Genomic DNA, 13292 nt, shown 5'->3' on the forward strand with positions numbered 1-13292 from the left:
ATTCTACTATTCTATGATTCTATGATTCTTGTCCACAGCTGCATGGTAGATGGTAGACTCCAGCTGTGGTGAGAGAATCCCTCTTATCCTCTCCTGAATGTAGCATTTGTTGGATTTTCTTGGTGAGTTTGTAGATGGCCATCTGTCGGGAGTGCCTTGATTGTGTGTCTACCTGCCTGGCAGAAGGGGACAGACTAGATGACTTTTGATTTCCCTTCTAAATCTAATATAGACTGCCTGTATAGAGTCACCTTCTGTAATGAAGTATGAATTTTTGGTTTACAGATGTTATGTTTAATTGTGTGTTTGTGTTTTAAAAGGGTAAGTATTACAGTTATTGCATCTCAGCACTCAGAGGCTGGTTGCCATGGAGAAGTGGGCGGAGCCAAGTGCTGGTTTGTTGAAGAAGTGCAGAGTTTAAAAAAGGGATTCAGTCTGTGCTCTGATGAGGCACAGGGAAGATTGATCCTAAGTTGAGGGGATCAAGGAGACTCAATTGTTCATTTTTGAGTCGGTTTAAAATAAGTTTGGTGACTTATTTAATGTAGTCTGTGTCCTGGTAAGGAACAGAGAATCTGTGATCGTATATCACAGGGGTGACTGTGGTTTAAAAGTAGCAGAGGAAGAAGTTCTAACTACTTTAAGTAAAAGAAGTGACACTTTAGGGAGTTTGACTCACGTCATTCTAGTATTGTAACTGTTAATAAAAGTGCCTCTAAGTGAGAAACAAAATTGTAACCACTAAGCTCTGTGCTTGAATAAACTTGTCATTGTTCCTCCAACATCTAAGCCTCTGTCGCATATATTATAAACCAAGTTGCGTTACCACCTAAAGTGAAAACGAAGAAGAAAGAAAAGCAAATTTAAAAGGTCTCCTCTCTGAGTCTTTGGTGGCTGCATCATTGCAAATTGGTGGCAGCAGTGGGATAAAAAGATTCCCCCCTGCCTGCAAGGACCTTAGTCGTTCTTAGTCCTTTACAAATTGGTGGCAGTCGTTATTAGCCCCTTTACACCTTCTCTAGGAGTCTGTGAAACAGGCTGGTTGGGTAGGCTTCGACTGTGTTTCTTCCTGCCTCACAGAAGGGGTCAGACTAGATGACCTTTGGGAGAGCTCTCCCCGCCTTGAGGATCCTATGCTGCTCTTATGTGTCCCTATTGCCTTTCCTTCCCTCTCTCTTTCCTCCTGTCTTGGAGGCACTCATCCTCTGCGGCGCCTTGACAGCTGCTCAGGGGTGTTCCAGGAGTGCCAGTTTCCAACAGTGCTACGTCTCCCGGGGGAAAGTAATGCATCTCATCCTGGCATCCTTCCCCAGTGACTCTGCTGGCGGTTGCTGCTGCTGCTTCCATTGTGACACGTTCCTCTGGCATTTAAGGGATGCGGAGGAGGAAGAAGGGCACCTACCGAGAGACTGGCATTTCCAAGGCTGACCTTCCCTGCTGAGACCCTGCTCAGTGCCATCTGTGCCAGCAACCGTATTTACTTGAGTCTAATGGGCCGTAGAATCTAATATGCACCTCCCTTTGCAAAGCCCTGAAATCAAAAATCCTGCTGAATGTAATGCACAGCGGCAGAAAGAGCCCTCTTTTTGTCATTTGTCCATTGCAGTAGAATTCCTTCTTTAAACACAAAAGCATTAGAGCACCAAAGCTTCCAGCAACGGGAAGGAAAATCTTTGGGTGTATCTATCTACGCTGTAGGAGGAATCCACTCAGTCCAATGGTATGGAGTCATGGGAGTTGTAGTTTCACAACCCCTTGAGCCTTCTCTACCAAAGGCATTGAATGTTTGCCGTTGTATGTTAGAATCCACCCTGAGTTCCTTTGGGGAGATAGGGCGGAATAGAAATAGTTTTTATTATTATTGGGTTGCTGTGAGTCTTTTGAGCTGTATGGCCATGTTTCAGAAGCTTTCTCTCCTGAAGTTTTGCCCACATCTGTGGCAGGCATATATTATTATTATTTTACTGTATCACACAGCAAACAAGATAGACATGCTAGATTTCATATCACAAAATCACAAGTCGAACACTTCCCAAGCGTCTAGGACTGTGTGATGTATTTTCGGATGATGCGTGCAGATCCCAGTAGGGTGGCCTTTTGCAGTTGACAGATCGTAATTTTGTCAATGTCTGTTGTTTCCAAATGCCGGCTGAGATCTTTTGGCCCGGCACCCAATGTGCCCATCACCACCGGGACCACCTGCACTGGTTTCTGCCAGAGTCTTTGCACTTCAATCTTGAGGTCCTGAGAGCGGCTGAGTTTTTCCTGTTGTTTTTCGTCAATGCGACTGTCACCTGGGATGGCAACATCAAGGATCCAAACCTTTTTCTTTTCCACAACTGTGATGTCTGGTGTGTTGTGTTCCAGAACTTTGTCAGTCTGGATTCGGAAGTCCCACAGTATCTTTGCGTGCTCATTTTCCACGACTTTTGCAGGTTTGTGATCCCACCAGTTCTTTGCTGCTGGGAGGTGGTACTTGAGGCATAAGTTCCAATGAATCATTTGAAACACAACAAGATGAGTCCACAGCAGATATTCTGCTGGCTGTTGTATTGGATCACACTTCAGACACTTCCCAAGTGTCTAGGACTGTGTGATGTATTGGCGAATAATGTGTGCAGATCCCAGTCAGGTGGCCTACTGCAGCTGGCAGGTGGAGATTTGGTCAGCGATGATTGTGTTCAAGTGCAGGCCAAGGTCTTGAGGCACTGCACCCAGTGTGCCCATCACCACTGGGACCACCTTAACTGGCTTGTGCCAGAATCTTTGCAATTCGATCTTTAAATCCTCATATCGTGTCAGCTTTTCCAGTTGTTTTTCTTCAATCCTGCTTTCTCCTGGGATTGCAACATTGACAATCCATACTTTGTTTTTTAACACGATTGTGAGGTCCGGAGTCTTGTGCTCCAAACTCTGTCAGTCTGAATTCGGAAGTCCCAGAGTAGCTTGACATGCTCATTCTCTATCACTTTTTCCGGCTTGTGATCCCATCAGTTCTTTGTCGCAGGCAGATGGTATTTGTGGCACAAGTTCCAATGAATCATCTGAGCAACGGTGTTATGCCTCTGCTTGTAGTCTGTGCGATCTTCTTCTTCTTTTCTTCTTCTTCTAAAGGATGCTGATGCTTCACCAAACTACAGATCCCAGGATGTCATAGCATTGAGCCTGGGCCATTAAATTAGCAATGAGGTTCCCAAGCAGCTTCCCCTTTTTGTTTTGACTCAGCATAAAGATGACCATGTTACGTGAACTGGATGCACACCCTTGTGTTGATGGGGCAATTTAGGGGCCCTCTTTTCTGCAAAGCCGCATTCAGGGTCCAGGTGCTCTTCTTGGCATTCCCCGCTGGCAGCTTCCCCAAAAAAGAAAGATGCAGGCAGTGCCTTCTGATTCAATTTAGCAAAAAGCAGTGTGTTTTCTTGCTGCCAGTGAAACTTCACACCCGGCTTTGGCTGCCTTCCTTCCTTCCTCCCTTCGCTTTGCTTTGCTGAGAGCAGCAGCAGTGGCCTGATCGCCTTCGCTGAAGGTTGCAGGAAAGGTCGCCCATTTGGCATTTGAGATGTATCTTCCAATCTAAGATGCACCCTTTTAATATATAAACAATAAGGTAAGGTTTTCCCCTGACGTTAAGTCCAGTCGTGTCCGACTCTGGGGGTTGGTGCTCGTCTCCATTCCTAAGCTGAAGAGCCGGAGTTGTCCGTAGACACCTCCAAGGGCATGTGGTCGGCATGACTGCATGGAGAGCCGTTACCTTTCCACTGGAGCAGTACCTATTGATCTACTCACATTTTGCATGTTTTCGAACTGCTAGTTTGGCAGAAGCTGGAGCTAACAGCAGCCGGTCTGCAAGTTCAGCAGCTCAGCGCTTTAACACACTTTGCCATCGGGGCTGCATATAAACAATAACATCTCTAAAAATGGGGTGCACCTTTGAATAGGTGTTTTTCATACACACACATGTATATGTATACACACATACATGCTAGCTTTGGTACCTGGGTTAAATATTATGTAGTGATAAATATTAGAAGGAGCCATTGTTTGTTTCTAGGTCTTATGAATGGCCCATGACAAAACTTGTAATGGTGTGGGTCATTGCCCCCAAACCCCACCAGGACTTCCAAGTTGGTTTTGTTCATCAAGTTTGGCCCAGATTCAGAGTGCATTTTCCTTGGTGGTGAACTACAACTCCCATTGTCCACGGTCAGTCCTTGCCCCTGAACTCACCAGTATGTAAAAGTGTCCATGTTGGTTCTGTGTGCCAAGTTTGGTCCAGATCCATCATTGCTTGGGTTCACAGAGCTCTGGTTTTGGGTGGACTACAACTCCCATCGTCCAGGGTCAATCTACTCCCAAAACCTTCCAGTCATTTTTTTGTTGGTCATGTGGGGTCTGTGTGCCAAGTTTGGTCCAGATCCATCATTGCTTGGGTTCACAGAGCTCTGGTTGTGGGTGGACTGCAACTCCCATCATCTAGGGTCAATCTCTCCCAAAACGTTCCAGTATTTTTTGTTGGTCATGCAGGGTCTGTGTGCCAAGTTTGGTCCAGATCCATCACGGGACTCTCTGGATGTGGGAGTCATCTTGAAAAATATATGTAAACATAGATAGATAGATAGATAGATAGATACTTACATATATATTTCGAGGAAATGTGGACATATTGCCAACTCTGACTGTCAATTGTCTGTCTCCAAGGTTTCAAGAAGGATTATTTTTCTCCATAAATCTGGAGATCCCAAATGTTCTCTTTGGTGGGCTTCAAGCAAAGGAAGCACATGGACTGATCCTACTGAGCTTCTAGAAGATGAACTCAAGTGAGGTCAACAATCTTAAAAAGATGGCAGTTGTATTTGTTGGAATCACAGTTGTGTGAGTCTGAATCAGAAGACGACAAGTTTGGGAGAAATGTCCAATATGACACTTAGGCAGAAGAAGTGCATTGAAATAAGATGAGCGACATCTAGCTTGTAAACAGTGTGTGGTAACGGGATCTAGAAGTCTCAGTGAACCACAAGCTGAACACAAGGCAACAGTGTGATGCAGCAGCTAAAAAGGCCAGTGTGATACTATGCTGCATGAATAGGGGGAAAGTGTCCAGATGGAGGGAAATCTTAGTCCTCCTCTGTTGTGGATTCATCAGACCTTGTCCGGAATAACCCTGTCTCCAGTTCTGGACAAAAAGGTAAAGGTAAAGGTAAAGGTTTCCCCTGACGTTAAGTCTCGTCGTTTCTGACTCTGGGGGTTGGTGCTCATCTCCATTTCTAAGCCAAAGAGCCGGCGTTGTCCGTAGACACCTCCACGGTCATGTGACCGGCATGACTGCATGGAGCGCCGTTACCTTCCCGCCGGAGCTGTACCTATTGATCTACTCACTTTGGCATGTTTTCGAACTGCTAGGTTGGCAGGAGCTGGAGCTAACAGCGGGCGCTCACTCTGCTCCCGGGATTTGAACCTGCGACCTTTCGGTCTGCAAGTTCAGCAGCTCAGCGCTTTGACGCTGGGAAGGTAACGGCGCTCCATGCCGTCATGCCAGTGGCCACATGACCTTGGAGGTGTCTATGGACAATGCTGGCTCTTCTGCTTAGAAATGGAGATGAGCACCAACCCCCAGAGTCAGACATGACTGGACAACGTCAGGGGAAACCTTTGCCTTTATCTTTCCTCTTCCATCTTCCTTTCAGTCTCTCTCTCCTTTTTTTCTTTACCTGACCTTTGCTTCCTTCCATCCACCCACCTTAGACCTTTATTATCCTTCACTCCTTGCTCTCACGTCTCTTTTCTTTACATTTTCTTCTTGTCTCAGTTTTTTCCCCCTTTCCAACTTGGATCTTCCTTCCTTTCATCCACTTCCATCTTTTCAGTTCTTTTTTCTCCCTCCTTTTTCACCTGACTTTTGCTTCCTTCCATCCACCTTAGATCCATTTTCTTTCTTTCCTTCCTTTGGTTCTCCCTCCTTTCCTCTTTCTTTTCCTTCCCTCCTTCTTTGTTCCTACTCTTGCTACTCTCTCCTTTCTTTTCCTTCCCAATTTTTCCTTTCCATCTTGGATCTTCTCCCTCCCTCCCAGATATCCACGTACCTTCCTTCCTTTCTTCTAGCCCCCCTCTCTTTAATCCCAGTCTTGGCTTTTCTTGGCCACGGGGCCACTGACGTCATTTTGGGCCTTGCTTCAGAGACAAACATCCTGCTTTTCTGAGAGCAAGTATAAAAATAGCTCACTGTTCTTGCTCTCCTTTCCTTCAGAACTCCTGAGCCAAAGCGGTCCCCACCCCTCCTATCTCCTCGCTCTCACAAACACCACTTTCCCCTAAAACCGAAGCAGGACCCATGTTGGAAGAGTTTGGAGGAGAACTAACCCACCCACATGGGAGTTATAGTTCACCCTGCACCCAGAGAGAATTCCGAAGCCCCCAATCAGGGCCGGCCCTAGGTAATTTTCAAGTGTAAGTGAACATAATTTTGTCCCCCCCCCCCCCCCAAACCAATCACTGAAAAATAAAAGCATTGGATAAGCGAAAATGTTGGATAATAAAGAGGGTGTAAAGGAGCTAATAACGGCTGCCACCAATTGTAAAGATCTAACCACCAAAGACTCAGAGAGGAGATCTTTTACTTTTTTTCTTTCTTCTTCTTATTCACTTTAGATGGTAGCGTATGGTTTATAATATATGCGACAGAGGATTAGATATTGGAAGAACAATAATAATAATAATAATAATAATAATAATAAAACTTTATTTATACCCCGCCACCATCTCCCCAACGGGGACTCGGGGCGGCTTACATGGGGCCATGCCCAAAACAATACAATGTAAACAGCATATAAAAGAACAGCACATCACAATACAATAAGCAATACAATAAATAATATCCATTACAAAATAACAAGTTTATTCACGCACAGAGCTTAGTGGTTACAATGTTGTTTCTCACTTGGAGGTATTTTTTTTATTAACAGTTACAATACTAGCATGAGATGAGTTAAACTCCCTAAAGAGTCACTTCTTTTACTTAAAGTAGTTAGAACTTCTTTCTCTGCTACTTTTAAACTGCAGTCACCCCTGTGATATACGATCACAGATTCTCTGTTCCTTACCAGGACACAGTCTACATTAAATAAGTCACCAAACTTATTTTAAATCGACTCAAAAATGAACAATTGAGTGTCCTTGATCCCCTCAACCTAGGATCAATCTTCCCTGTGCCTCATCAGAGCACAGACTGAATCCCTTTTTTAAACTCTGCACTTCTTCAACAAAACGGCAGTTGGCTCCGCCTACTTCTCCATGGCAACCAGCCTCTGAGTGCTGAGATGCAATAACTGTAATACTTACCCTTTTAAAACACAAACCCACAATTAAACATAACATCTGTAAACCAAAAATTCGTACTTCATTACAGAGGGATTAAGGAAAAGCCTATTAAGCATCAAATTACATTATGATTTTACAAATTAAGCACCAAAACATCATGTTTTACAACAAAACGACAGAAAAAGCAGTTCAATACATGGTTTAGCGCCAAACATTGCAATGTATTGAAAACATTGACTACAAAAACATTGGCTATTAACAAATTGACTGCCAATAAAGATAAAATTGCATAAAATAAACTTGCAGCAACAACATGTCAGAAGTTAAATCCGTAAAAACGTCAGTCCTTGCCATAGACCCAACTTAAGAAAGGTCAGAGCATTCTTGGGGATCCACCTCATTCGGAATATCTTAAAAAAAATATTGCCATCTGGCAGATGGTACAGGGTGACAAAGACAAGGACAAACAGACTGAAGCTTTTATCCTGGAGCTGTGCTTATGTTGGACAATGCCAACCTGGAACTCACATGGCACACAGAACCGTGATGGCTAACAGAACATACTAGAAGGTTTGAGGGAGGGAATGACCCACCCACTTGGGAGTTGTAGTTCACCCTGCACCCAGAGCACTTTGAACCCTACCAATGTCTGATCCAGAACTCATGTGGCATACAGAACCCTGATGGCCAACAGAACATCCTGGAGTGGTTGGGGAGGGGATCACCCACCAGCATGAGAGTTGTAGTTCATCCTGCATCTAGAGCACTCCGAACCCCATCAGTGATGGATCTGGACCAAACATGGCACGCAGAGCCCTGGTGACCAACTGAACATACTAGAAGAGTTTGGGGAGGACTAAGGCACCCATGTAGGAGTTATAGTTCACCCTGTAGCCAGAGCATTCTGAACCCCATCAATAACAGATCTGGACAAAATTTGGCACAGAGATCCAACATGCCCAACTGTGAATACAGGCAGTGATTGCTCTGGGACTATGGGAGTTGTAGTTCACCTGCATCCAGAGAAACAGTAACCCCCACCGACAATGGACTGGGACCAAACTTGCCACATACAAGCCCCATGACCAACTGACCACACTGCAGTGATTTGGAGGAATGGACCTTGATTTTGTTAATGTGGGATTTGTGTATTAGTAGTATTTAAATGAAATTTGTGTCTAGCATGTATTGCATCATCCAGGAAATGCTATAGTGTGTAAAGAGTTAATTTGGTAAGAAGCTGTATTGACCTTGGATATGTGGCTGGAACCAGATAGGAGTGTCCAGACTACAAGTGTGTTTGTGTATAGCTGATTGCATCAGATGAGATCTGTTCTGCCTGCTGAGAAGATCTGTGCTGTTTGTCTAGATAGAAAGTCCTGTGTCTATCGTCTGCAAGTCTGTTTGTTTTGTTCAGTAAAACTTTCTAAATACTTTTTAACATCGTCTCTGACGTCTCTTCGTTCTGCGCTCCACTGACATCATACATCTGCTGCTACGCTGCGAATTACTCTGACAGATTTTGGGACTTGTAGTTCACCAGAATCCAGAAAGCACAGAACCCAGTCGATGTCAGATCTGGACAAAACTTGGCAGACAGACCCAACATGGTCAAGTGTGCATACAGGTGGTGTTTGGGGGTGGTTTTGCTTGGATCTGGGAGTTGTAGTTCACCCTTATCTAGAGAGTATTGAACCCAGTCAACGATGGATCTGGACCAAACTTGGCACATAGACCCAACATGGCCCACTGTGCATACAGGCGTGGTTTGGGGGTGATTGTCCTTGGATCTGGGAGTTGTAGTTCACCCCTATCCAGAGAGTATTTAACGATGGATCTGGAATGGATCCATCAACGATGGATCTGGAATTTGGCCCACATTATGCATACTGAAATATTCCAAAATTAATTAAATAAATAAATCCAAAACATTTCTGTTACCACGAAAAAGGAAAGTAGCATTTGAACCCGAGCAGACCGTCCACACTACAGAACTGTGGCAGTTTGGTCCCGCTTTGACTGCCATAGAACCCTAAGGTTGTGAAGCTTGTTCTCCCCAAATGACAGATAATTCCATAGCCCTGAGCCGTGTCAGCAAAAGCGCGACCAAACTGCCACAACCCAGCGGTGCGGATACTACATCACAATGGCACGACAGCCGCCCGGTCTCAAGTTTCCCCTCTTTCAAGGGAGTGCGTCCCCTTTAAGGGGCGTGGCCCGGGCGCGGCTCCGCCCCTTTTCCCTCTCTTTAGCGCCGCCCGCTTTCCCCTCTTGCAATTGTTTCCTTGCCTTAACTCGGCCGCCCATGCGCAGAAGCAGCGGCTGAGGCCCCGCCCACTTCATTCATCTCCCTGCCTCCTTGGCGAGGCCACGCCCACCGGGGCTTCTCTGCGGAGGCTTGAATGAAGCGAGCCAGAGGGAGAGAGAGCGCGGAGCGGCGCATGAGCCATGTATGGTAAGGCAATGGGGGAGATCTGGGGGGCTTGGGGTCTTTATGGGGGGGTTTGCAAGGATATCTCAGCCTTCCCAAGTCCGCATTGCCCCCTTTTTTCCAGGAATCCATGCAAAGCAATGGAAATATATATAGGGTGTGTGTATATATATATATATATATATTGGAGGGGGGAGATATTGCTATTTTCCTGGGACAGGGAATGACTTTTAGATTTTGTTTCCAAGTCAAGACCCCAATATAATAATATATAATACTAATATTATGCTATACTAATAATATTATAATGCAATATAATAATAATACACTATTATAATTGTATTTTTATATTAATTTAACATTACTAATAATATTGCAATATAGTGGTATAGTACAATATCTATATATATAAAAGAGGGATGGCATCACGGCAGCGGACAAAACAACAAAAGTTAACACCCCACAACCTCGAAAATTGACAGCAGAACCCCTCATCCATGCCTCTAGGTTGATACAACAAAAAGAAAAGAAAAATAAAGTCCTAATTAGAGGGAGAGGAATAATTGTTTTTATCCAATTGCTGCCAGTTAGAAGGCTAAGCTCCGCTCACTTGGTCTCCAAGCAACCCACTCAGCCCAGGGGACCCTTGACCTTAACTAACACCAATTCCTCAATACTTTATTTCCCATACCACCATACTTCGCCACTGCAACGTGTGGCCGGGCACAGCTAGTAACAATATATAATGTTGATATTGTGCTTTACTAATAATATAATATATTGTATATACATATAATATTGATAATACAGTAGAGTCTCACTTATCCAAGCCTTGCTTATCCAAGCGGCCTGTTTAGCTTGGATAAGTGAGACTCTACTGTAATATAATGTAATACAATATAATAATAATACGCTAGTCTAATAATATATTATATAATACTAATAATATAACATATTGTATATACATATAATATTGATAATAATATTATAATGCAATACAGTATAATAATAATACACTATTATAATTATATATTATATATTACATGTACTATTACTAATAATATTGCAATATAGTGGTATAGTACAATATAGTAATGTATAACGATGATATTGTGCTATGCTAATAATATAATATTTTGTATATACATATAATATTGATAATAATATAATGCAATATAGTATAATAATAATAAACTATTGTAATTGTATATTTATATCACATGTAATATTACTAATAATATTGCAATATAGTGGAATAGTACAATATAGTAATGTATAACGATGATATTGTGCTATGCTAATAAATAATATAATATATTGTGTGTACATATAACTTGTCTCCTTCGCTAATAACAAATAAATAAATAATTAAATAAATTTTATTTTCTTGCTTGCAAGAAATAAGCCTGCACCTATCTTTGCAAAGCAGCCTCTTCCAAATAATAATAATAATAATCATCATCATAATAATAATTACTGATCTATATCTATGTATATATCTCCCTGTAAAGAAGTCCTCACAGAATCCCAGAGTTGAAAGGGATCCCCGAAGGCCATCCAGTCCAACCCCAATCTGCTAGGCAGGAAAAGCACCATCAAAACCCTCCAGACAGATGGCCAGCCAGCCTCTGCTTAATAACAATAATAATACCATAGCATCCTAGATTTGGAAGAGACCCCCCCAAGGGTCACCCAGTCGAACAAGGCAGGAAGGCACCATCAAAGCCTTCCCTACAGATGGCCAGACAGCCAGTCAGTATAATATTATACAATCTTACAGTGAGATTAGACACCCCAGAATTAAAAAAAACCTGTAAATAAATTACAACACTCAGAAAACAGGTGAGTTCCAGACAGGAAACAATCAGGGCCAACTAACACTTCCTAACAAAGGATTACCCCAGGCAGGAAGCCTTCAACAACACAACAACAACAATAATAGTATCAATCTTACAGTGGGATTAGACATCTCCAAGGTTTATCCTGTCCAGGCTTGCTCTACTAAGCAGGAAGACACAACTAAAGCCCTCCCGACAGATGGCCATCCAGCCTCTACTTAAAAACCTCCAGAGAAGGAGACTCAAAACTCTAAAATCAGGACTGTAAATAAATTACAACACTCAGAAAACAGGTGGATTTCAGACAGGAAACAATCAGGGCCAGCTAGCACTTTCTAACAAAGGATTCCCCCAGGCAGGAAGCCTTCGACAACACAATAATAATAATAATAATAATAATAGCATACAGTCTTACAGTGGGATTAGACACCTCCAAGGTTTATCCTGTCCAGCCTTGCTCTGGTAAGCAGGAAGACACAACTAAAGCCCTCCCGACAGATGGCCATGTAGCCTCTACTTAAAAATCCCCAGAGGAGACTTCACCGGACTCAGAGGCATCAGCAAATTTCTCTTATTGGCAGGAAGTGCTTCCTAATGTTTAGGTGGAATCTCCTTTTTTTGCTGTTTGAATCTATTGAGTCCTAGTCTCCAGGGCAGCAGAAAGGAAGTTTGTTTCTTCCTCCCAATGACATCCTTTTCTCTGAGCTAAACATATCCAGCTCCCAAAGTGGCTCCTCACAGGAATTTATGACTTCCAAACTTTTGACGCTTTTTTGTCGCCAGCTGTTCAGTCTCCTTCTTGAATTCTTTTGCCCAGAACTGGACGCAGGGTCATTATTCCAGGTGGAAACCACACTCCTATTGATGCAGGCTAGAACTGCATTGGCTTCTTTTGCTGCCACATCACACTGTCGGCTCAACTTCTGCTTGTGGTCCGATAAAGACTCCTGGATCCCTTTCATTAGGACTGTTTTCACGCTATGTCTCCCCCACCCTATATCTCTGTGTTGCATTTGCATTGCCAAGCAGTAATTCTCCCCATTGAAATCCATATTCTTAGCTCTGTTGGGGTCCTTTTAGGTCCAGATCCTGCCCTTTGGGGTGTTTATTATCTCTCCCTTCCAATTTGGTGTCACCTGCAGACCTCCTGAGTCATTTGGTTTGAACATTTGCATTGCAGACTCAGGCAAAACAGTAGGGAAATGGATGCTTCTCACACGAACCTTTGGACTGCAGCTTCCTTGCTCTGCATTGCCCACGCTTCCTTTCCAAACATCCCTGCAAAGCAGTAGAGATTTTTGGGAGTAAATTGATTTTTCTCCTTCAGGCTGCACATTTGGATTGTAGAGTTCTTTTGGGGGGAACTGCAACATCATTTCACTCTCCCAAAAACCTGCATTATCCCCTCCTTCTTCCCAGCAAAGAAACACAGAAATCAAGGAAGGAAAACATTTGGATTGTAGGCTCTTTGGGGCAGAGAACAATGCTATTTTCGAAGGATTTTCCTTTGCTTAAAGTCTGCATTGCTCTTCCATTATTTCCTAGGCATCCCTGCAAAGCAAAGCAGTCGAGAAATTGGAGACGGGGGCATTGTTGCTCTCCCATGCCCCTGCATTACTTATTATTATTATTGACACAATGACATTGTATGACACAGAAAACAAGATAGGTATGCTGGATTTCGTATATTATTATTATATTATTATTAT

General features: G+C 43.3%; 1 protein-coding gene across 2 annotated transcripts in view; it reads left to right on the top strand.

The window, feature by feature from the left end:
• Positions 1-13292, top strand: part of efr3b (EFR3 homolog B) — a 144220-nt gene that overhangs the window by 11301 nt on the left and 119627 nt on the right. Inside the window, exon 1 of one of the 2 annotated variants that reach the window (XM_062969258.1) lies at positions 9619-9769. The exons of the other annotated variant lie outside the window; for it this stretch is intronic. Coding sequence (XP_062825328.1) covers positions 9763-9769 — 7 coding nt within the window. The 5' untranslated portion in view covers positions 9619-9762. Of the gene's footprint in view, positions 1-9618; positions 9770-13292 lie in introns of those variants that run through there. 2 annotated transcript variants of the gene reach the window in all.

Source organism: Anolis carolinensis, chromosome 1 (genome assembly GCF_035594765.1).
Source record: "Anolis carolinensis isolate JA03-04 chromosome 1, rAnoCar3.1.pri, whole genome shotgun sequence".
Taxonomy (NCBI): Eukaryota; Metazoa; Chordata; class Lepidosauria; order Squamata; family Dactyloidae; genus Anolis; species Anolis carolinensis.